General features: G+C 42.2%; 1 protein-coding gene across 1 annotated transcript; it reads left to right on the top strand.

Moving 5' to 3' along the window:
- On the top strand, positions 1 to 24,253 carry SYT13 (synaptotagmin 13). Its single transcript, XM_027823099.3, has 6 exons — positions 1 to 573; positions 7,422 to 7,644; positions 9,159 to 9,299; positions 11,222 to 11,535; positions 17,602 to 17,731; positions 19,002 to 24,253. Exons 1-6 carry the CDS (start codon positions 391 to 393, stop codon positions 19,304 to 19,306), a joined length of 1,296 nt encoding a protein of 431 aa, XP_027678900.2. The 5' UTR covers positions 1 to 390; the 3' UTR covers positions 19,307 to 24,253.
- Positions 24,254 to 26,234: the final 1,981 nt, after the last annotated feature.

Genomic DNA, 26,234 nt, shown 5'->3' with positions numbered 1-26,234 from the left:
CCCTTTCTGCTGACGTCTTCCCTCTAACACACATCAGACTTTTCCCCGTGGAGCTGGAGAACAAGCTTCAATGAAAACTGCCTGCTTGCGGCTGTAAAGGGATTGCAGGCACCACAGCCACTACTACTTCTGTTCTTCCCTGCCTGGCCAGGAACATAAAACCAGAAACTCCATCAGCAGGCTGGAGAGGCTGCCTCATTGCCTAGCAAACCTGGAATAATTTATTTCTCTCTTCAGAGTCACTTCTTTTCCCTGCTGTTATTGAAACTCTTTTTCTTACTTCAAAGTGAATGAAACCAGGCTAAACTCTGAAAGGGAATGAATGAAATATATACTGCTTGAGAAGAAGAATCGCATGATTCTTGCGTAACATCTGTGCAGCCTGAGACAATGGTTTTGTCTGTCCCAGTTATAGCTCTGGGTGCCACCTTGGGGACTGCAACTAGCATCCTTGCCCTCTGCGGTCTTACCTGCTTGTGCAAATGCAGGCAACCTAGGAAAGGACTCTCGGGAAAGGACCAAGACATGGACAGTGAAAATGCTAAGCCCAGTACGCTTCAGCCAGTCCAGCAGGTAAACTACCTTCTCTAATTTACTCTGCCACTTTTCTGTAAGTGCAGATGGCAGGAATGCAAAGTCCATGCCAGACTGTGGTGGGTGATTTATCACATCCTATTTGTTTGCAGGATTCAGGATGTAGCAACATTTCAGTGGGGGAAGGGAGACTCAGGTGACCTGCAAAATGCACAAAGCAACAATCAACTCAGCGGTCCTTTTACCAAAGAGAAAGCTCCTCATGGCAAAAATACAGAAAAAGAAGATTTGAAATTCCACTCGAATTGTCAGGCTAGATCCCAAGGGAAATCATTTGGCTAGAACAGAAACCTGGACTCTACTAAGAAGCCGTCAGAACACAGTTGTGTGCAGAGTAGGAGCAGAATATCAATAGTGTCAGAATCTTTTATAATCTCTCTTTCTCTCTCTCTCTCTCTCTCTGCACACACAGACACTTATGGCTACAGCAGTATAGTGGAAAGGCTTCTGTGTACATAGCTGGTTTATTATGAAAACAATCCTCCTCCACATGTGAAACAGATGAAGTTTTAGGAAAGTTAAGACATGAGGTTAAAATAAGGTTTATAATATAAATCTAGTAACAACCTTAACTGTGGAGAGTCTACTTTCTCACCATGCCTACTGTGACCTGCTTTTTCTTTTCCTTTTCACTTACTATAACAGCTGTTTTGAAGTGCTGCAAATGCCAGATATCCCTGGTGATCTGACTTAATTGCTCAAAGGGTTCAATCAAAATAGGAGCATAGGGACTGGCAGGCTGGAACAGGCTGATGGTCCATTTACTCCTGTGTCCTGTCAGTGGCCAGATGTATCAGCAGTAAATTGTAACACTTCCCTGATGCACCTAATTATGGAATACTCAATACTGAACCTTGAGGAGAATTATTTTTAAAAACTTTTTTCCCTTGGCTGATTATGACCTCAGGTCTGGAACATAAAGCCTGATGGTCACTGAAAGTTTTACCCTAGCTCATATTACTGTAGACGCTATTCTCATTTATATGGGTTGAATGATTTTTTTCTCATTCTTACTAAACCTTAATTTGCCTTTATAATATGCTACATCAGCTAGTTCCAAAAGCTGATGATATATTGTATAACAAAGTCTTTATTCATTTGCCTTTAAATTACATGGACTGCTCTATTATTTTTGTTTCATTGGAAACTGCAGTAGGAATCCTAATTGGCTTTCTCTGGGCCATTCATTAGTGCATACTCAGTCCCTATATAATGGACTCTTTTTTTCTTTCCCAAGTAAATAGTCCCAGTCTCACCATATTTCTGCTGCAGTTGTTTTGAGACAAGATGGCTAAAGCTGATTATCTGCAGTGTTATAGCCATGTTGGTCCCAGGATATTAGAGACACAAGGTAGGTAAGGTAATATCTTTTATAGGACCAACTTCTGTTGGTGAAAAAAACAAGCTTTCAAGCTACACAGAGCTCTTCTTCAGGTCACCTGAGCTCTGTGTAGCTCGAAAGCTTGTCTCTTTCACCAACGGAAGTCAATCCAATAAAATATATTACTTCACCCACCTTGTCTCTCAAAGCTGATAACATTTGTGGTGTACACATATAATGGCACCAGGTTTCCATATTATTGATTCTTTTGGACTGCCACTGGGTATTGAGTAGATACCCTTACCGAACTTAGATCTTTTCCCCTAGACATTACGGCTATTTCTGAACCCTTCAGTGAGTAGGGTAGAGTGTGTTTTCCAATGAGATTTGCCTATATTTATTCTGAATTTTATCTGTTAATGTGTTGCCCAGTTTCCTAGGTCTTCCTCAGGTTTCTCATTAGCTTTGGCTAACCTAATAGATTATTATCTGCTGATTTTTCCAGTTTGCTCTTTGATACAATACTATGCAGCAAGGCTGAGATTTTCAAAGTATACAATTAAAAATGAATGGGAATTGGGTGCTCATGCCCCAAGGCTGCTTTGAAAAATTTCATTTCAAACCTTTATTGTGCATCACTTTCACCTGTTTTCCAGACTGTTAATATATTGAATGACACTATCCACAGAGCACTCCATTATCCACTTCTTCACACAAAGACCATTTCTTTTCTAATGCTACTTTTTATTGTTTTAGCTCTAAACCAATTTTTAATTCTTCATATGACTTCACCCTTGGAGTAACCAACTTTCTTGAATAACATCTTGAGAAAGACTTTAAGAAAAGCCTTTGGAAAGTGTTAATACATTTCTGCAGCTTCTCTCTTCGGGTCCCATCCTGCAAATTGCTAAGCGTTCAGATCTACCACTGAAGTGCATTTTGGTCTACCACTGAAATCAAACTGTGCTCAGGGTCCCCAGAACCTCATAGGTTCAGGCTCTCATAATATTTATTAATTTAGCAAAGCTTGCAATATTTTAATATAGTATGTGACCAATATCTTGTTAAATTATTCACCCAGCTCTTAGTACAACATTATTACCCTAGAGCACTAGGAGGAGACTAATGTTTTGATCATCAGTTAGGTATTATGGTTGGTATCTAATTATTATTTTTTTTGCAAGAATTCCAGAAAGATGAACAGAGCATTCTGTCACTGAAGGTGCAAAATGTCCCTAGTTCCCATATTCCATATGTTTGCTAGTTCTTTCCAAATTAAAGGGAACCTATTGCCAGGAACATGCACTCCCTAAAATGTCTCTGATTTAAAAGTACTCCATATTCATTGTAAAGATTAATTTCAAATCTAGTTTTATGTCTGTGAAGTGCTGTACATCATCTATGTCTGTTATTATGAACAATCCTGTCTTTTTTTTCGTCCACGAACAGAAAGCTACTTTAATACACTGTATGTCCTACCTAGCCAGTGCTCGGAACGCTTTATTATTGAGGCTTGTCAATATCAGGGGATTCCGAGGAGGAGAGAGGAAGCTAGACTATATTGGATCCACTGTTATGTTGTTTTCTTTAACATTGACCTAACATTGTTTGAAATGGGAATACATCAGCATGAACTAGCTACCTCCTAGGGTGCACCATGTAGGGCAGATAGAGCACCACATGTTAGAGCGCTCTACAAATCATACCTCTCGAGTGCACTTTGCCAGAGCTGGGTAGACAAGCTCTATGTCTGCTGTGTAGAAAAGCCCCAGAGTTCTGAAAAGCACCTATAAACAGGATTGGGTCTTGTGCAAACAAGGATATATCTTCAGAACAAGTAAAACGAGGCGGCTTTTATATTGTCACTTTGAAAAAACCTCAGAGCATGGGAGACAGTAACAATCACAAGCTTGCATTGCTTGTGAGTCAGATACAAGATGAGCCAAGGAAATAATCTAGGCCAGCGTTTTAATAATGTCAAGGAGGAACACAGAAGGGTCAAGAGCAGTGTCCTATCTAATTTGGTCTTATTTCACATAGAATGGATTACGCTCTCTTGCTCTTCACTTTATTTAAGACTGCTGCTGTAGTTTGATTTGTAAAAGGGACTTTCCGCAGGCAATGCTCAGTAAGAGTATCAGCTGCCAGCACTTGCGAAGCAGAGCTGGCAGCATGAACAATAAACAGAGGCAGATGCAGTTGGAGGAGGGGGTGGATTGGTCCCCACTGGTTTGCATATGTCTCTCATCTCTAATTCTGAAGAGCAGACATGAATGTATTATGTAAACCCAGTGAAGCTGTTAGTTGTTGTGTGCTGATGGATTTCCTGACTAAGTGTTGGGCTTTTAGCAAGCAAGGGAAGCGATAGTAATAACAATACTTCATATTTGTATAGCATCTTTCATCTCAAAAGTTCCTCAGCTGCTTCATGTAGTATAGACGTACACCACTGAAATGCAGCCACCTCTGGTCTGGAGGGCAGCAGCCAGGTGGATAGCTGTTGCAGAGCACTCTTTGTATAAGAGTGAAGGAAGAGGCGATGTTGGTCACAAGCTCCATGGCATAGGATATTTAATGTCTATGTAGAGCAACCAGGGCCATTTTTCCCCCAAGATATTGCCCAGAGGGTCCTGCCAACTGCACAGAACACACTTGATTTACTTTAGAAAGAAGAAAGTCTGACCTGACCATGCTGGGATTTGAACCCGTTATTTCAAGTTTAAGTATTTCAGAACTGATGTTTAAATCTCTAAGAGTGAAATCCCACTCCCTCCTTTTTGCCAGCAAGAGGCTTACTCATTGTGTAAGTCCCACTTATGGCCAGGGCTGGCCCTCATCAGAGGGGTGAATTTCTCTCTAAGAGTATAGACCAGAGGTCATAAACTAGAGTGGAGAGAGCATTGATAGTGGACTATAGTGAACAATCCTGTACTGGCTACCTGGGGAGATGGAGGCAATGACCTAATAGGACTCTTCCATTGCTAATGGCTATGTCACTATGATTCTGTGAGCATCACATGCAGAGTGTGGTTAAAAACCAAACTACATTATTCTTTTTGCGCTATTGAGCTGCTCCTTGAGGAATGTGAATATGCCCTAAGGACATGAGGTCTAGGAGTAAAAAGCTCTAAGCTGCTTCTCCCATGGCACCATCCACATTCATTATTAATATGAATCAAAGTAACTAATGGAAAAACATTAATTACAATTAAGAATATTGTCTTGCTCTCGCTCTCTCTCTCAGTCTAAACGTAAAATGAAATAGCTTGGCAGTTAATGGGACAAGAGATCCTTCCATGACAGCATGCTCACAATAAAACAGTCTTTTCCACTTCTCCAGCACCCTTCACACAAGATCTTCTAAATGCTTTAGAAGCACGAAAGCAAACTGATTAGAGTTGGGGTAGCTCCTACTCAGTCTCTGTTTTTCCCATGGACAAATCCAAATATATGTTCACACAGAGTGATTTAAATTACACATAGCTCGGATTAATGTTTAGAGTGTAGGTGGGGGTGGAATTCAATGTCCCATTGACAGATTTTTCACCGGCCTCTCCTTCTCAATGAAGGGTTCCTATGTTGGGTGAGCTATAGCAACAATCCCACAGCTCTGAGTTCATTGTTGTGCTTTTCGCACTATCCTTTTGTACTCTGTGTTGATTCTTGTGAATCAGCATGGGACTGAAATCATAAAACGAACTCTGACCTATCAGACCAAAATGTCGGTCCATCTAATCAAGGAACTTTTACCTTAATTTGTTGATGCTGTCATCTTGTTTGTTCCCTGGAAAGTGCTCAGACACTATGGTGCTGGGTGAGCTATAAACCAGAATCAGTAGCCAATTGCCTGATGATTCCAAGGGAAATGAAAAAAAACCATCATACAGAGGACAGTATTGCTAATATTTTCCCATGAAGCTTTGAGAGAAAGGCGGGGCCTGTTGATCTAAAACTGAGATGGACCTGACCCCACTCCAAACTTTGCAACTGGTCCCTCTCTGTATAATCAGCTAAACAAAATCTGAACAGTTCTGAAACCTAGGCCTGAACTTTGTGACTCAGGCCTATCTCGAGTTCAAAATCCTTACTGCCAAACTGTTGTTATTTATATTACAATAGCACCTGGAGATCACAGCCCCATTGTACTAGACATGACAAATGCATGGTAAGAACCATTACCTGACCTAAAGAGCTTTCAGTCTAAATAGATAAGATGGACAACATGTGGGAGAGGAAACAGAAGCTCAAAGAGGTAATGTTATTTGCCCAAGATTACACAGTCAGTTAGTGACAGAGATTAGAATAAAATCTAGGCTTTCTGACTCTTAGTCCAGTGCACTATCCATTAGACCACACTGCCTCTCACTATGGACTCTATGTATTTTCAAAGCTACTGCAATTTACTTATTGACAGTCCACTGGATCACCATTCCCCAGGTTTGCCCCCGGACCTCCTCCTGAGCCTGTTACCCTTTAAGCAGTTTCATGGAAATTTTCTTTTTAGTAAACATTACATATATTTCCTTTGCTGCTTGTATGAAGTTATTTTGCTACTCACTTTCCTGGCTCAATTTAGCTGCAACTCCATTAACTTAGTTTCACAACAGCCAGCAATTTGATTGTAAAATTCCTACTGAAGTTGAGATAAAGCCACTCAGAGGCCTCTGAGCTTCAAACTAAGCATCAGAATATAGTCAGCAGATGATAACTCTAACCACAGGAAATATTTAGATGAGAGAGGGTAAATAAATGTTCAGAAGCAGAGAACAGACGTTTAGGTAGTTGGCTGTAGATGGGACAAGAAAGACGTTTTTCCATCGCTGTCCTGAACACAGAGATAATAAGATTCAAGAGTTGCAGAGCATGTTGGTGAAAGAACAGTTTTAGACTCTTAGGTCTGGCCTGTTAGGATGCAATAAGCCTTCCCACTTCTAGGGGCAGTCACAATCCCAGTCCTTGTGTTTCCTGAGTCCAGTGACAGAAAAAGTAACACAGCACTGCCAATGGCACTGGACATCCCAAAACATGTGGGGAGGTGTGACTGTCAGGCTGTGGCTGGCAAACATGTGGGAAATGTATACTATACCTTCCCAAGGAGGTAGTGTGGGCACTCCTCCGAGCACCAAAACTAGTCTGCCTGATTGATGACTGGCTTCCTTTGGATCATACAGTCACAGCAGAGACCCAGCTCCATTCATAACATCTGAGCTTGGTAAGGAATTGGCATAGACATATAAAGTAGGGGTGTATTGCTACTGTGAAGGGGGAGGGGAAAATCAACAAATGGGAAAGTTTCCCTTTTCTGTTGCAAACAAATGTGTTGATGAGTGAGTCTGAAGAGGACACAAACTGAGAAGATGCAGTGAGATCAATTAGCCAGGTAACAATGGCATTAGGAATGACTGGCTGGATCATTTTTTCCCTTGGTCTGGGTTCAGCTGGTCTTGGGCAAGCTGGTAGCATTAGTCTAGTCTATACAGAATAATGAACAGGATCTTTATTTCAGTTCAGCATTAAGAAGACTACTGAACCCATCCAGCCTCGGACCCTCCTGATGTTTCCCAACATCTATGGCCCAAAGCCAGTCATGACTGCCCCAGAAATTGTTAATTATGTGGATTATGCCTTGAAGTCAACTGAAGAGCCAACTAGAGGAAAAGATGAAGTTCAGGATCAGAACAGAATGAAGATACAAGTCAATGAGGAGTTATTTGTTCTCCCTCAAAATGGTAGGAGCATTTCCAAGTCCAGTGGAACCATTTCCTCTTCAGACTGGTGATCCACTGCTCCAGTGCCCAGGTGTCTGATAAGCAACATAGGACTTGTACACAGGATTAAAATGCAGTTATAATCAGAATGGTAGATGTAAAAATGACCATTTGGGGCACCATAGTTCTTCTCTCTCAATGATCCCAGCACAAATGTGCTCAGCTGGCAAACCACCTGAGGCTTGCTCTGTCCACCATCATTTTAAATGTGGTTGGTTAAAATAAAGTAGAGATGGAGTCCATCCATTAGTGAAGCAGGGGCACACATCAGTGCCCTGAATAGTTTTAAGTCTAGAGTCCTCTGACCTTAGAGAGTCTAATTCTAACTGTTTGCATCTGGCAGCATTTCATGCTTGTGATGGTTCTGTGCCCATATTGATTTTACCTCCTGAGCTGCCTTTTTAATAGCACAATTGATCCTGGTGGCTATAACATTAATACAGTCTTCCTGGGGATTTTCCAGTGGGCACAATGCACTCCATGCATGGTTTATATAAAGATTTATTTTTAACTTGAAAAATCACTTGGCAGTACTTGACAGTTTCTCTGTCTCTTTCTGGGCAGAGGCCACTCTCCCAATCCCTCCACGCTGGGAAAGAAGGGGAGGTGAGCATTTAAGCATCAGCCTACAGCGTCAGAAGGAAGGCAATAGGACTGGGCTGCTAAAGCAAGACGGCTACACATAGGTTGGCACCAGAGCTTGAGGTGTGTGTATCAGTGCACTATCTTCTGTGCACTACCAGCTCCACAAGTGCTCTGGCTTCCTGCTGTGCTTGATTCCATAGGTCAAGTGTTATTAAAATAAAACAAGAACTGTTTGCTTTCTCCTCTGTATACCATGTCACACTGATTTTGACTCTGATTGGCATTTGCTTGGGGAATAAGTCCCAGCCCCCTACCATTGCTGCCTTCCAGCACCTCATCCAAACTGATACTGCATGCACCAGTATCTGACAATCAAATACTGTGGCTTCCTTTTCAGTCCTGCCTGTTGCTTTACTTGAGATAATTAACATAATATATACTCCAATCCAAACAGCCTCACAACCTTCCAGCCTCACCACTTTCAACCTAGCCAGGCTCTGTGGGAATTAAGGTAACAGTGGCCATCTGTGTGGAAAAGAGGATCCCCTAAAAAGGATTGAATTCATTCCAATAGCTTTAGTAAAATTTGTTAGCGTAGTAAGTGGGATCAGAGTCAGCTGTGAAGTCCTCACCCCAAAAATCTTACAGTTTAATTCTGGGAATATGTGAAAAAGAAATCCACGAGCAAGCACATGTGTCGTTACCATGGGTTGGTAATGGAGTGAGAGGTATGGCTAAAGCCCAGGTAGCACACAGAAAGTGAAGCTTGTCCACATCTGGAAGGAGGTGGAAAGTGAGAGGGGGAGGGCAGTGCTACAGAACAGTCAGTGAAGCCAGGTGGTGAATTTAGCTTGATGAGGAATGAAGCCTTGCTAACTGGGTTACTTCAGTCCCAGGTGCAGTACAGGATGTGTGTGTCACTGAGCACCTGAACCCTGAGAAAGCAGCCAGCTGTAACCAGGTCCCTGAACTCCACTATTCCCTTGGGTATGATCGACAGAAAGCTGAGCTGTGTGTGGCCTTTCTTGAAGGTAAGTGGCTCCCCATTCTGCCTATTTTATATAAACAAGCCTTTATTTGAGAGATACAAGATACCTTCTGACTCAAAGTATTTCACCTCCTACATAATAATCAACATGTCCCCACAGAACTGAGGGACATTTTATTGGCTATGAGGCTTTCAAACTAGAATTACCAAGAGGTTTCACTGCTTGAAAAGAATGCACCATGGTTTAGCAACAGCTTGTGTGTTCAAAGGCAGTACGAGGGAATCAGGAGTTTGTCCTATTCTACCCATGTTCGAGGTGGGCAGGTAAGGATCCTTCTCTCTTACTGTTGTTTTAAGGAGATGCTCCCAATGAGGTGACAGGCTCCATACCCCCAAATTCCTCCCACCCCTCCAGCCAAACATTTTTTTGTTTAGCCCTTCTGTCTGGTCCTGTAAAGCCAATCCAGATGAAGGACAAACCAGTTCATGGATTTATGATTCATGTAAGTGACAGGAAACTCTATAGAGCTTCGCACAGCTTGACTAGCAAAAGAAAGGTGTAACACTACATATAACAACCCTCTTACTCAAGCCAAATTGGAGGAAGAGATGTTTAAATCACATTCCTCTTATATACCCTGTGGATAAGGTAACTCCCGCCAGCTGAGCCTAGCCATATGACCAGGTTCTCTGGCAATCTCACTAAGGACAGGCAGTTGGGGGAGCTGCGCTACTACTCAGAGATAGAACCCTGTTAACCCTCTGCTTGCTAGTCACAGTCCTCCTGGGGTGTGTAAAGCAGAGCTGAGTGAGTAATTCACAGATAGTATGAGTCCCCCCCCTGCCAAAACCAGCCCAGCTATCACCTTCCTAAGCAAGGACTGAAGGGGTGTTAGATTGCAGCCATCATGCTGGGCAAGCTGCCAGCAACAAGCCCATAGCCTCGAGTTTCTTTCTGAGGTTGTCATGCATGTTCAGTGAGCTCTCATACGCATGTTGTGCTCCCCCTGTCAGCTCAGCAGGAGCTCTATTCTCTTAAGGAGACAGAGGAGTCTCTTGGGTGTCAAAGACTTGACTGCTCTCAGTTGCTGAGCCAGTGGGTAGAAGGGCATCTTTCCACGGACAGTCATGCACACTGACTTTTGCAGTCACAAAGAGGTCTTGTTGCTACATTACCCTGCTGAGGAGTAGAGACGTTGCTGCAGCCCTTGGCCTGGAGGGCTGATAGATTCATTTGTCACTGTTCATGGAATGTGAAATGATATTTTATGTACATTTTTCATTTGAGAACTTTCAGCCTCAAGATGAAATAAAGAACAGGAAAATCTGGGGCTGAATATCAGGAGGAAAATCCTAACACTGAGAACAATTAGACTGTGGAATGGTCTCCCAAAGAAGCCATTTCAAAAAGACTGGACAAAACACTTGGGAATGAACTTTAGGGACATACCGCACTGGTCCCTAGGGGATGGACTAGATGTGCTAAGCAGCCTTGTACAACTCTACCTTCTGTGACTGACCAAGAGCCTTTAATGCATTTTATACAAGGCTCTCTTTCTGATCCAGTGTGAAGATAAATTAAAATCCCCTCTCCCCCCCCCCTCCCTCGTGTGTCTTCTCAGGCTACTGGTTCAGTGCCCTTGAGCGATGCACATTTACTTGAGTGGGATGCAAAATCTCCCACACAATAACAATATCTTTGTGCTTTTGCTGAAGGACAAGGACAATAAGATTTTTGGGCATGCTGAAGGAAAAATAAATAACACTGGGCCCTGGACTTTGGTCTCTCCAGTGCTAGTTAGAAGGAACAGCAGGTTTTAGCAACATCTTGGATGTCTGTGCAGCTCATTTTATTTTATGACTATAGTGAGACAGGCAAAGGCCCCACAGCCTTCTGCCCTTGCATACCTAACCCTGTAATAGGATGTTTCTTTTAATACAAGCTTCCCTCTCCTTGTTCTCTAGCTATACATGGAAGCATGATAGGGGACCAGGATGCTGGCTGTGACTGCTACATCCTGGGCACCTTGGTGAGCAAGTCTGGCACCACAGGGGCCCAGACAGTGCTGAAGAAGAAAGTGCACCACATCATCTGGGAGGAAGCTCTGCTGTTCCCGTTAGCTGAGGAGGAGGTGCTAGAAGGGATGTTGACTCTCACCTTGAGGAACTGCGACAGGTTCTCTAGGCACAGCATTGTTGGGGAAATTAAACTGAGCCTGGCTAATGTGGGGGAACCCTTCAGAATGGCGCAGTGGGAGAAACTGAAGACCCCTGAGAAGGTATCACATCAATACTTATCAGTAGCTCAGGCAATATAACGAGAGTTAGTTTCCAAAGTTAGAGACGCTTATTTCAATATGACTGTATTTCAATGGGCATGTAATAACCAGGTCTGCATTTACACTGGGCCAGATTCTGAGTTGTAATGAGCCTCCACAACTCCAATGACTTCAAAAGATCAGCAGCACAACTCAATATCTGACCATTTCAGCAAGTAATCAAAGTGCTCCAACTCAGCTCCTAACCTTATAGGTCCCAGCACCTACACATCCCTTCCTTCTCCTTGTGTTACATGATAATCAATCACTGAACAACAGTAAAAACAACGAGGAGCCCTTGTGGCACCATAGAGACTAACACATTTATTTGGGCATAAGCTTTCATGGGCTATAACCCACTTCATCAGATGCATGGAGTAGAAAATAAGTAAGCAGATATAAATATACAGCACATGAAAAGATGGGAGTTGCCTTACCAAGTGGGGGTCAGTGCTAATGAGGCCAATTCAATTAGGGTGGATGTGACCCATTCCCAATAGTTGACTAGAAGGTGTGAGTATCAACAGAGGGAAAATTATGTTTTGTAGTGACCCAGCCACTCCCAGTCTTTATTCAGGCCTAATTTGATGGTGTCAAGTTTGCAAATTAAATCCAGTTTTGCAGTTTCTCATTGAAGTCTGTTTTTGAAGTTTTTTTTGTTGAAGAATGGTGACTTAAGTCTGTTATTGAGTATCCAGGGAGATTGAAGTGCTCTCGTACTGGTTTTTGAATGTTACAATTCCTGATGTCTGATTTGTGTCCATTTATTCTTTTGTGTAGACACTGTCTGATTTGGCCAATGTACATGGCTGAGGGGCATTGCTCGCACATGATGGCATATATCACACTGGTAGATGTGCAGGTGAATGAGACTTGATGGTGTGGCTGATGTGGTTGGGTCCTATCATGGTGTCCCTTGAATAGATATGCGGACAGAGTTGGCAACGGGGTTTGTTGCAGGGCTTGGTTTCTGGGTTAGTGTTTTTGTTGTGTGGTGTGTAGTTGCTGGTGAGTATTTGCTTCAGGTTGGGGGGCTGTCTGTAAGCGAGGACTGGTCTGTCTCCCGAGGTCTGTGAGAGTGAAGGATCGTCTTTCAGGATAAGTTGTAGATCCTTGATGATGCGCTGGAGAGGTTTTAGTTGAGGGCTGTAGGTGATGGCTAGTGGCGTTCTGTTACTCTCTTCGTTGGGCCTGTTCTGTAGTATGTGACTTCTGGGTAAAAAAAGTAACAGAACACCACTAGCCATCACCTACTGCCCCCAACTAAAACCTCAGGATGGAGATGCATTGCAGAGCTGTGGGGAGGGTGCAGCAAGCAGTGGAATACAGAGAGTGCTGCAAATTAGGATTGCAATGCATCAGTGAAGCTGCATGTTGGAAAGAACATCTGCCTCCACCTTGCATTAATCTAGGCAGCGCTATTTTTTCTTGGTTTTTGTGAGTACCACATGAATTTTGAGAACTTGTGAATTTTTAAATTCACTAGGATCAAATAGAGACAGGACTGAGATAATACCCAGGTAGTCAGAACCAGGGTTCTGGACAGAGCAAACAACACAGCAAGGGACAAGCATTCCTGACTGTGTTGCTGAACCCTGAAATAAGTAATCTGGCGTTAAGAGAAAAGGAGTACTTGTGGCACCTGGCGTTGTAATTCCTGAGGACTACACAGTGATTTTACTTGAATCATAGAACTTGGAATCTGCATCACCAGTTTCCCACAATGCTAATTTACCTGGACAGTACTCACATACTACAGTGATGAGCACTATAGAAAACCCTGAGATAGACAGATGGATGGTAGGAATAAATGGATGCCATGGATCAGTTTAGCAGATGGTGTTTTTGGCCTTGGCTACAGGGGAAAATTTCACCAATTACACTGGTATAACCCCCCCCCTCCCCCCCCCCCGCACACACACACACAGTGGACACACTTGTTCCAGTTTAAGAATGACGTTTTTCAGTTTAACTTTACCCCTCCCCCAGGGACATGAGCCCCCACCCTCACCGCCAAGCCACACTTCTACTGGAATAAAAGTGTTTACACAGGGGATTAGATCAGTATAACTGTATTGGTCTAAATTCAAAGGCTATACTGAAAAAACTTTTCCGTGGAGACAAGGACAAAATCTGCTCCATAGCTGTTATACAAAAGGTGCCAAGAAGCTCTCTGTATATAGGATTAGGAGACACCAATACATCTTCAAGATGACAGGGCCCTAGACATATTGTCCCCTCTGCCATGGTCAATCTTTACAGCCATTCACTTGATAAGGCAAGACTGATTCCTTTTCTAACCCGTGAGGAGTAGGTTAACATTAACAGTGCCCCAGTTTGAGCTGAAAGATATGCAGTGAAAGCTCTATTTGCATCATCAGGGACCTCAGTGAACCAATCATTACACAGCCAGCTTAAATACAAGTCATGAATCATTAATTGCGAGCCAGGACAGGAGGAAACAAGGGAGCAAGAGAGAGAGGATCAGAGAGCAATAGGAGCTATTTTTGTCAGCGTACATCCAGGAACAATGTTGCTGGGATTTGTTTAAAGTTTGATATTTCTTTGAAAAGCTATGAGCTGCAAAAATGTCAAACCCACTCTCTCTGGAATGCTCCTACACAGATATAAGAATGGAGAGGGGAGCTCACAACTAGCTGGGTGATGTTGTTGCTCTTCGGAAATGTGTGGAGTGCTGTTGCTGGCTCAGAGCAATGTTCACCACATTACGAAAGCTGCAGGTGTTAGGCTGGTACCACTAATCGTGTCCTCCTCTCCTCCCACTGGTTTAATGCTCTCTGCTTCCATAGCACCTTCCATCTCAAGATCTCAAAGTGCTTCACGAACATTATTAACTGATTAAATCTCATGGTGCGGGTAATTAGAGTCTGGCAAATAAGTGATTTTTTTAGTTCACTGTCCGTTTTGAAAAACTGAATAAAAAAAATTGGTTCTACCTGAACCAAATCGCAAAATTCAGAAGAATTTTGATGAATCAAAAAAGTCAACCAAAATTTCATTTCCAGTTGAACAAAACATTTCATTCAACCTGACACAAACTGTTTCATTTAATTTCCAGGTAGCTTATAACATGCAAAGCAAAGAAATGAAGAACTAGATTCACAAAACTGCCGGGGGCGGGGTCACAGGAGCAGAGTTTTTAAATTGGGTCTCCCACATTTTAGGAGAGTGTCCTAATCGCAGTGGTGTAGGGTATTTTGGGATAGGGCTTTCTCAATCTCTTCTGTCAAAATTGTTCTATTTTGTATAAAATACTTGGATGGCCAAATAGTCAGTCCCCAATGCTGCAGAGCAAGTCATTGGCTATGTCTTTACTGGAGGAAAAAAGTGTGTGTACATGTGTGTTTACATTGAGATAGATAGCTCTCTTGATGTGAAATCCTAGTGAAGATAAGTCAGAGCAGTTTTTTCCTAGATTTAGGTAGTGCAGGTACCTCAACTAGTTACGCTGAGGTGAGAGACACCTGTGCCTTATCTCCAGTGGGATTTTACATTGAGAGAGGTATCTTCATGTGTAAATACATAATATTTTCAGTGAAGACATAGCCATCGTCAAGAATCTGATTAGAATCCATGGCTACTGCCTCTCTTTAGATTCATTTAGATTTAGGACACTTTTTTCAAAAGGTGGATGGGTACAAGATATTCAGTGCTGCCTGCACACCTTAACTGAGTTCATGGAAAAAGGTTTACATTGGCTCTTCTGAGGACTTTGCTTAATCTGAGTTTGGAGTTTCTCTGGAAATGACTTCTTGGCTGGTTTGTGTATGAGTCATTCCAATCAGATAGTTATGGCAGCAACATTTTCTAGAGAGTAAATCTGTTGTTAATGAATGTCTGTTCACATCCACCGCAGCCAGCAAGCAGAAAACTTAATCTGAAATATTTATAGCCTACTTAGAACTGAGAGAGGAAGGGACAAAAGAGTCCTGGATAAGGGAACTCTCTCCTAAATATTCTAGTCTTTGTTGGGAAGTCCAAAGGGAATTCACTCAATTGAACAGTGGCTTTCAAGGACCTTTCTGGACCATTAACCTCACATTAAAATGAGGTTTCTGTCACAAGCTGCTACTACTTGAGTGAATAATTACTTCCCCTTTGCTTTCCCCTTTCATATCTCTGTGCACACACACATTCTCTCTTTCACTCCTCTGACTCCCCACCACTAAATGATGTCATTTTCAAAGGAAAGATCAGTTGTCAGCATGATTATTTTCTTCTTGTTCTGCCTACAGGTATACATGGAGGGAGGGAGAGAGAGAGAGAGGGAGGAAGGCCAGAAGGCTAAGAAGCCAATCACTAATGGCAGAAAATAAATACAGAGAAGAACGGTGGCCTTGTAAAGTGAAAGTTGTATCATTCAGAGCATCTACCTTAAAGAAACCAGAGCTTGGGAAAATAGAGGGAATCACTCACAGATTTGGGAGTAGACATGCCAAGAAAGCAAAACAAATGGCACAAGTGCTGATTTTATACACCCACACATATGTCAAGGTTCTTTCCCCACTCTGAACTCTAGGGTAAGGATGTGGGGACCTGCATGAAAACCTCCTAAACTTACTTTTACCAGTTTAGGTTAAAATTTCCCCAAGGTACAAACTATTTCACCCTTTGCCCTTGGACTTCCACTGCCACCACCAAACATTTATCTGGGTTTATTTTTATTAGGAAAGCGTCGTTTGGAAACATCTTTCCCCCCAAAATCCTCCCAACCCTTGCACCCCACTTCCTGGGGAAGGTTTGGTAAAAATCCTCACCAATTTGCATAGGTGACCACAGACCAAAACCCTTGGATCTTAAGAACAATGAAAAAGCATTCAGTTTTCTTACAAGAAGACTTTTAATAGAAGTAAAAAAGAATCGCCTCTGTAAAATCAGGATGGTAAATACCTTACAGGGTAATTAGATTCAAAACATAGAGAATCCCTCTAGGCAAAACCTTAAGTTACAAAAAAGACACACAGACAGGAATATTCATTCTATTCAGCTCAGCTTAATTTTCTCAGCCATTTAAAGAAATCATAATCTAACGCATATCTAGCTAGATTACTTACTAAGTTCTAAGACTCCATTCCTGTTCTGTCCCCGGCAAAAGCATCACATAGACAGACCCAGACCCCTTGTTTTTCTCCCTCCTCCCAGCTTTTGAAAGTATCTTGTCTCCTCATTGGTCATTTTGGTCAGGTGCCAGCGAGGTTATCTTTAGCTTCTTAACCCTTTACAGGTGAAAGGATTTTTTCTCTGGCCAGGAGGGATTTTAAAGGTGATTACCCTTCCCTTTATATCTATGACAATATATATATTTTAAAATACCCTTCCAAGCTTAAGTGACTAGCTCTGGTTCATTCGGTGTATGAGTGTAAGTTAGTGTTGTGGTACCCGTGGGCATTTTCTTCTCTTTCTCTGGGGGTAGCACATCTGGATTATTTAAAGCCAGGACTTAAGTTTAGACAGAATTTTCTCACATAAAGGGTAGCTGATATAAGGAACAAATGGCCAAAGGAAATAATCAAAGCAAGAAACATGAATCAGCTGGAGAGGCAGCTGCAGGATAATCTGTCAGAAAAGGATAAAGGCTAAGGGATGCAGCTACATTTCTCTGTTTACATCTTTCTGGTACTGCCCAGCATACTATATCTGTTACATCCCGACTCTCCATTCTCTCAAGTAAATGTTCCACTGAATGACACTGCTGTTAGGAAACACTTATTTTCCAGCAGCAATGAAAGGGTTAACCCACACAGTCAGGTGAATCAGTGAGGAGAGCACTACTGTGAACTTCCTTTCAGATGAGTTCTGTCCAAGAGCCTACTCTCTGCTTTGTTCCATCAGACCTCAACTAGTCTAACTGGGGATCCTTGTGTAATAGGGCTAGGATCCAGAGACAACGTGACTTGCTGCATTTGAGAGTTTCTCATTGATCTTTGGCCCCACATTGCTCAATGGTATGGACAAGAGTGGATTTTGAATTTGCCTTTCTTTCATGCTTTTCTTCTTGACTTCTAGGAGCCGGATGCAGGCTATGGGGAGATACTCCTCTCCATCAGCTATCTGCCAGCAGCAAACCGCTTGCTTGTGGTGCTCATAAAAGCCAAGAATCTCCATTCCAAACAGCTGAAAGATCTCCTGGGAAAAGGTGAGTGAGGAACAGCAACAGGGGAATTGGGCAAATTTCTATACGACACAATGTAATGAGGGTGACCTGATTTATGGTGAGTCAATACAGTCACAATGTAATCTAATGCCTCTCATCCCCATATCTAGAAATCCTGCACATAAATTAAGGTAGTCATATCCTAGTTACACAGCACATAGTCATATATTCACCTGCCTACTCATTGTAACTGTATCATTCTACGACCATTAATGGTCCAATTACAGATAGAAACCAATGGTGGCAAAGGCTGCATTTTGTGGTGTGGCTTCAGGACAGGCAAGGAGAGGGTGGAGCAGAGGGGGTTCAGCAAGAGCCAGAAGCCCTGCTACTAAAGTACTGCACAACAGTTTCAGACCCCTTCGCCACGCTCTCCTGTGAAAGGGGGAGTTCTGCTTGTGCATAATGATCCTTTCTTGCCCTTGAACCATCTGAAGACCTTCAAGGAGTAGGGTAAGGAAAGGGAGCCAGTTATATTCTTCCAAGACTTCCCTCCAACCTGCAACCCTGAGGCTACGTTAACTTGCACTGCTTCATCCTCTGCACTGCAGAACTTCCCACCACATCCCCTTATGGGAAGAGTGGGAGAGTCTTTGGAAGCATGCACCTGCAAGACCTGGATAGCCAGGTGATAGAAGGGAGGCAAAAGTCATCACCATGAATCCTTCTTGCCTCCTGTGATCTCATGGGATCCATAGGTTGAGAAAGGAATCCATAGGATTCTCCCAACATGGGACAAGCCATATCCACTCTGGCAAAAGAATTCATCTTAGAATTCAGCAGTTTCCTCTTCGCTTTGCAGGTTCTTTCCATGCAGGGAAATGGGACCCATTGCTTTTGTGGATGGAATACTGGATGGAAACCCCAAACTTTGGACGTGTTCAGAATCCAATCCCAGATCTGTGTCCCAAACTCCATCTCAGGCCTTCAGCTCTATCCCAGGGTACACAAAAGCCTTGGATTCAAACTTCCCTGAACTCCAAAGGAGTGCTCTAGTTCCAGATGCTGATCTCAGTCTGAAGAGGTTGTAGTGTCTGATATTCTATAACATCTGCCTGTGCAGCTGGGGCTTAATAAAATGGGGTTAAAAAGCAAAAATAACTAAAATAATTTTGAGAGAGAAAACAATTAGAAGTTGCTCATGTGCTTTTCCTTTGGTCCATAGACATTAGTTCAGATTCTCTTTTAATGGCTCTCTGCCTGTCCTGTGCTCATCACTGTGGTGTCTTTCTTTCCTTCATTTCCCATGCAGATGTATCTGTCAAGGTGATCCTGAAGCACCAGTCTCTGAAACTGAAGAAGAAGCAGACAAAGCATGCAAAACACAAGATCAACCCAGTCTGGAATGAGATGATCATGTTTGAAGTGCCCCAAGAGCTGCTACATGCCTCCAGTGTGGTGCTAGAAATGCTAAGCCAAGACGGCCTCGGGCAGAGCCAATCACTGGGCAAGTGCAGCCTGGGTCTGCATGCCACAGGCACAGAGAGGAACCACTGGGAGGAGATGCTGAGGAACCCCAGGAGGCAGATAGCCATGTGGCACCAACTTCATATGTAGCCAGGCAATCTCTGTCATGACCAGCCAACTGCCATTCATACTGGGAGGTCTCTGAGTCAGGAGGAGTAAGCCAAGTTATAGTTCATCTTGCAGGACTGTGAACCACACCCATCCACAAAATGACCAATCACAGCATTCTGTTATTGACACTGCCTTTTTCGGGTTTCTTGCCACAAGGACTCTCTCAAGCTAGACCAGGCACAGTCCTGAAGCGTACATTGTAGGGAAGAGTCCTGAACTCTCTCCTACGGATGGAATGCATGAACCCAACAGACCTCTAACTTCTACAAGGATGAGATTCTGACACTGAAAAGCTGCTGGTGAAAATAAATGGGGACTGTCAGGCTTTTGTATGTGTTATATTTAAAGGTGAGCTGAAAGGGGGGGAAATGTGCTTGTGTTCTTATTTACTGCTTTATGATGGAGAAAGAAGGCCTGGTTTTTATTTATTTAGTTAGTTTTCTGCTTGTTTTTTTATTTTATATGTTCAGGTCTTATCTACCCTGCTTTCCCTTGAAGACTCTATAGATGACTGGAGAGCTAGCAAGTATACAGCATACCATAGAAGGGAAACCTGATTAAATAAGAGGGGAAGTGAGTTTTATTCACAGTGTTCAAACCACTTTGTCTTTTTATTAACATTTTTAAAATCAAACACTTGACAAACAATTTGGAAGAAAAACTCTCTTTGTTAAAGAGTTAACACCTCTAGCCCTTCAATTAATGGCAGAGAGAGATCTCCCCGTCTGTGTCTAGCTCTACTACAGAGACCGCAACAAAACAGGGATGCGCAGATTGACATTTCTAAGGTTAATACGTACAAGAAGAATTTTTCTATGAATACAAAATGAAAAAAAGGCACAACCCCCCTTTTGTTTGTTTTTTGCCCCTGTACGCCTTTTTTCAGAAACACAGGATTTCTGAGCTTCTCTTGGGAATGTAAAATTCAGGCTCAAAATTCAGGCCTTCTCCCATCTCAGAATGTGGTAGCCAAGTTCTCTAGTGGAAGTGACTGGGCTCTCTGCATGGTTTGACCTCACCAAATTAAAGATGCTAACACACGCTATCATTTTCCCCTGGTATATACTTAAAATCTATCTCTATTCCTGTGAAAAAAACAAGTAATGGAAATAGATGGGCCAGAAGGTTATAACTCAGTCCCAGGTTTCTGACCTGTCAACAAACCTTCACCACCAAAGCCCCCATTGGGGTGGTGGTCTCTGCAATAGTTGTGTCCATTTTGCAGTCAATGTTTTCCATATTGCTTTACGTGGTCATATGGAACAAAAATAGCAAAAATAAACTGATTCCTGAGATATGAAAAAGAGAGAAGCTATGTGAAGGGAAAAAGAGGCAGAAATGGAAAAAGACAGTAGAGGAACACCGAGAAAAACAGAGAAAGATGGGAGAGAGAGAGTAGATCATATAAAAAGAGTGAGAGAGGCAAAGATGCACAGGTATTCTTCTGAGAGTGTACTGTACATACCCAGCCTTTGAAGTGAGCACTGCCAAACCCTGTGTCTGGATTCCTTCCTGTTCCTTCATTGCTGGAGTTTTTGATATCTTGGATTTAGGGTTGCTAAAAGCCATTGAAAACATGACAGCGTCAAGGTCCCTTATCCCAAATCTATATATATAAGTAGTGTATACCTCTTTCTCCCAGTGTTCTTGGGGGAGCTCTCCTCTCTGTCTCTCACAAGCAGGTCACTGGCATAAGAACATAAAAATGGCCATATTGGGTCAGACCATATTGGGTCTAGCCCAGTAACTTGTCTTCCGACAGTGGCCAATGCCAGGTGCCCCAGAGGGAATGAACAGAACGGTGATCCATCCTACAATTCAGAAAAATCACTGATGGTGTTCTATCCAGTTATTGCCAATGACTTGCCACAAATCCTTCTACTTACTGCCATCCTTTCTGCTTAGAAATAGACTAATTTCTGAGGTGAGCAGATTATGTTCTGATTATGTTCCAGGAAGGAGATGAGACTGAGTAAATTACATGGGATTGTTTCACCAACAGTCTGGGTTGGATGCTGAGTCCCATACTGAAACCCAATCTTAGTTACCAGCACTGCCTAGAAGAGCAGCCCAGAAGGCTGCCAGGTACTACATCATCTCAGGACTGAATGACTTTCTCTTCACTGGCCCACTAACTCACCATCACCTTTCTCTTGTGCTTTTGAGATCTGGCCTGGTTTAAGTGTAATTATTTACTCCCCTTTCTGTGTCTTGGCATACAGAAGGGGTATCATCGACAGAGATATTGCTATGTCCTATGAGCTCACTGCTTGTCCTGCCACTCCATTGCATACAGCAGGCTCACCTTTAAGAGACATGCATGGGGACAAGGCATTCAAGGGGCTAAAGATATAATCATACTGTCCATAGCTCTGGAATACATAAGAGTAGGACACGAGACTAAAATTACAGTGTATCCACTTAATTCTAGCAATGATCGAATTGATCCACCATTAAATTTGAGTAAAACTACGAAAACCAAAGCATTTATGTTAACAATTATCTAATCTCCACCACATTTGATAAGGCTTGGTCACTTTAAACCTGTATTATTCACAGTTCGTTCCCTTGCCTACAGAAGATTGCTGCTTAATTAAGAAGCGAGAGCCAAAATTCTGAACAAGATGGAGGAAGACTCATGGAGATGCTAAAAAATGGATTACAGCTAAAAGTTGTGTTAGCCACGCTGTTGTGCATTCCAGTTTACATGGCACAATGCCTATAATATCAACAGCAGTATAATAAGATTGAACATTTATTTAAATCAAAGTATAGACTTGATTGAAATAAGGGGCTGCATGTTGGTGAATCTTACCCCATACATCTTAGCCTCCGATTATCTCTATTTTACATTGTTTTATAATTATAAAACTGTAATATACCATAAATTAATTAATGAATTAACTTATCGTAATGATAAGACTAAAGTATCATTCAGGATGTTTGATCCCAACCTCTTGCAGTATCTATAATTTGGCTGTAGACTTACTACAGATCTGGAACTTTTTTTTTGTTTTTGTTTTTGTTTGTTTTAACTGTGCAAACTGATTTTAACATTCAGTTTCCTCTATAGTTTCCTCTGAGTGCTGTTAATCTGCCTTATTTTTATGATAAGGCATTTTTTCATGGTGTTAGGATAGTTGGCTAGCACTGGAGATCCCGAAGGACCAGATATCTCTCTGACCAGAAATCCAGGTCATCAAGTTATTGATCACAATTCAAGCATGGTGGTATTAATTAAACTGGTTGTTATGGTCCCTTATAGTGCAGGGGGGAGTGAAATTGTGGAAATAGTGGGGTAGCATGGAGGAGGGGATACAGCACTGGAAATGTAGCTCCCTAATTCCATATGTACCATTTGTCATATATGTTTCTCATCTGTGGATTTTTTACATGAAAAGGGTATTGGGACTACAGAACCTGACTTGTGATCAGTATGTAAAAAAACCCCATCTATTCTGTTACAATATGTACTGTAACTGTAGGGTGCTGTATCCCAGCTGCGTGGATAGTTCTGTTCTCTCTGTTAGCGCTGAATCAATGTACCAGCATGGAAGTAAGGGAGGATAGTTGGAAAAAATTGTTGGTTATTAAAGTTTCTATGCTATGTTTTGTAAGTCAGTGTTATATTTGGTCTCCCTGCCCAATTCTAATGATGTAGCAGCTACATCCTGTCCTCCCTAAACTGCAGTTTCAAACTTCCGGTCCTAAATTGTTCAGCAGTGTGGTTGCTTGTTGTGAAACAAATGCTGTGTTTGATATGCAAAGGAATTTCATTTCAGTGATGAATGAAGTGATCACTATATATCCTCACCAGGGTCAGCATGAGGCTCAGTAAATTGATGGACTCATTTATGCTTTCACACATTGAAGTGCAACTCCATTAAAGTCAATAGACTTGCACCAATATAAGTGAGAGGAGAATCTGGCCCAATGTTTGGAAAGCCTCCGAGGAAAGGAGCTAGAGAAGTGTATGATATTATTACCCATCATCAGGAAGCTGGAACCAGATACAAAGTTTTTTTCCTCAAGATGGGAGGAGGTTGTAGTTTGGCTCCATTAGAGAGATACGCCCAAGAGCTGAAGGGCCTGAATTCAAGTTTCCCCAGTGTTTGCCTGGGATTTGGATCTGAGATTCCAGACTGAGCCCCTCTTTTATCATTAAACGACACACAGGAAATTCAGTTATCTTACAATTGCAACCAGCATTACTTGATTTCTATTATGTCCAGCTGAACTACATACTGGACTCACTTGTAATTACCTCCACTTCACAATGTAAAGAGTCATTGGTTCTCTGTTATGTACTGTGTAGTGCAAGTTTTCAACTGATATTCACCAGCAAATGCATGATTCATATGTGATTCAATAATGAGGTGGAAAATAGGGTACAGTCCACATCAGTAACAGAGGCTAGAGTTCAACACAATGACATTTACTAGCACTATGACAAATTTACCAAAGGCACTGAACTTTTGGCCTCATTTCTTGCACTTTTGTGAATGTCAGTTTAGGTCTGATTAGATCTAATTACAGAACTGAGATGGAACATGTTACATGTTTTAAAGTTCAGCTCAATCACAACAGAATTTTGTTCTCTTAAAGAAAGTTAACAGAGTGATGAGCTATCGGAAATAATAATACTTAGCACTCAGTTCTTTTCATTGGTAAGTCTCAAAAGTAAGGAAGAATAGTGAACAGCACAGAAAAATGGTGACATGTGGCCTTCCAACAGGAAGGACCAAGCTCTTCTGGTTACTCAGCCCCTTTCACTGATGTCTTTATTGTACAGAGCCAGCTTTTGGTTGTCTACATTGTACTCACAGTCCAAAGCACAAAAGAAGAGCATGAGATTTGTCAATCGTGTTGGACATTACAGCACAAATGTAAATCTTCAATAGTAAATAAATAATTCCAAACTGTGAACATAGTGTCTGTTTTAATTGTGGGATTTAATCGTCCCCTATGCCTCTAACTCACAAATCAGATGTGTAACATTTTTGTGGTGGGTCAGTGGAAATCTGAGGAAGCCCTTTTGAGTTATACCATTGAGTACATAGATGGCATAAGGTTATGCTGTGGCGTGAGACAGAGTTCAGGGTCACACCCTTGCCAAGCACAGGAAGATTCCTGTCTTGCTTTTTAGCAAGAAAATGTAAAAGCAGTGCTGGAGAGGCTTTAGTGAAGCTGTGAAGAACATAAGACCAGACATATTGGGTCACACCAATGGTCCATCTAGCTCAGTCACCTGTCTTCCAAAAGTGGCCAGTGCCAAATGCTTCAGAGGGAAGAACAGGGAATTATTGAGTGATCCATCCCATCATCCAGTACCAACTAGCAGTCAGAGGTTTAGGGACACCCAAAAGATGAAGTTGCACCGCTGACCATCTTGGCTAATAACTATGGACCTATCCTCCATGAACTTATCTAATTCTTTTCTGAACTCATTTATACTTTTGGCCATCACAGCATCCTCTGGCAATGAGTTCCACTGGTTAACTGTGCATTGGGTGAAGAAGTACTGCCTTTTTTTTTGTTTTAAACCTGCTGCCTTTTTGTTTCATTGGCTGACCCCTCATTTTTGTGTTATGCAAAGCGGTAAACAAAACTTCCCTATTCACTTTCTCCACATGGTTAATGATTTTATAGACCTCTATCACATCCCCCATAGTCATCTCTCTTTTAAAAATGGACAGTCCTAGGCTTCGTAAACTCTTCTCATATAGCAGCTGTTCCATACCCTTCATTATTTTTGTTACCCTTCTCTGAACCTTTTCCAATTCTAATATATCATTTTTGAACTGGGATGAACTGAACTGCATGCAGTATTCAAGCTATGGGCATACCTTGGATTTATATAATGGCATTATTATATTTTCAGTCTTATTATCTTTCTCTTTCCTAATGGTTCCCAACATTGTTAGAGTTTTTGACTGCTGCTGCACATTGAGTGGATGTTTTCCGAGAACTATCCACAATGACGCCAAGATGTCTTTCTTGAGTGGTAACAGCTAATTTAAACCCCATCATTTTGTATGTATCATTGGGATTATGTTTTCCAGTGCATATTACTTCACACTTAAAGATGAGAAGGGATGAGCGGATAGGATTTGGAAATTAGGCCTTTTATGGTATTTGGAGCTGACTGTGAATCAAAACTGTAAAGGTGAATTTGGATCGGAATACCCTAACTGGTCCATGAGATTAGGGGAGCTGCATTTCCAATATAATATCTTCTCCTTTGAGAACAGCCAACGGTGGTGTGGATTTGAGGTTCTGGTTTGGGCCTGTCCCCACTTTTAACCCCTTCAGTGCTGACTTCCTCTCAAACATTAGCATTTCAGTAAAATACCAAGTCCATAAGAGCACAGGAGGTGTCCTTTGCGTCTCAGAGGGAGCGAGCAGAAACAAGAGAGATGGGAGACAAAAGGATGGAAGACTGAGACACAGGAGATTGAGTTTTGAGTCATCCACTTAGAACTGGTTTCAGAGTAGCAGCCGTGTTAGTCTGTATCTGCAAAAAGAAAAGGAGGACTTGTGGCACCAACTGGTGTTCAAGGTTGTAACTAGCACGAGTTGTCACAGAGGGAGAAGAGCAAAAGAGCCAAGGCAATAGCTTTGGGAGAGAAGGTGGGAGAAGCTGTACAGCTCAATTAACAGTAGAGACATCATTCTGATTAAGATAATTTTAAAATGTGGTGGGGAAATGGTATAGTATGTCTCCCAGGGGTCCCCCACAGGGCTGGTGTCACAAAGGTGATCAGCAAAATGTTACCACCTGTAAAAGGCTCAGATGGTCAATCAGGCCAATTTTACTTAATCCCTTTTTTATAAAGGAGGAAGAGGAGAGGTTCTGAGGATACCCTTACTTCCAAACAAGATTGGGGCAATTTGCCATTGGGAGTTC

The sequence above is a fragment of the Chelonia mydas genome, chromosome 6, assembly GCF_015237465.2.
Source record: "Chelonia mydas isolate rCheMyd1 chromosome 6, rCheMyd1.pri.v2, whole genome shotgun sequence".
NCBI lineage: Eukaryota > Metazoa > Chordata > Testudines > Cheloniidae > Chelonia > Chelonia mydas.
The sequence above is the reverse complement of the archived record's forward strand: the minus strand, read 5'-3'. Positions and strand labels throughout refer to the sequence as shown.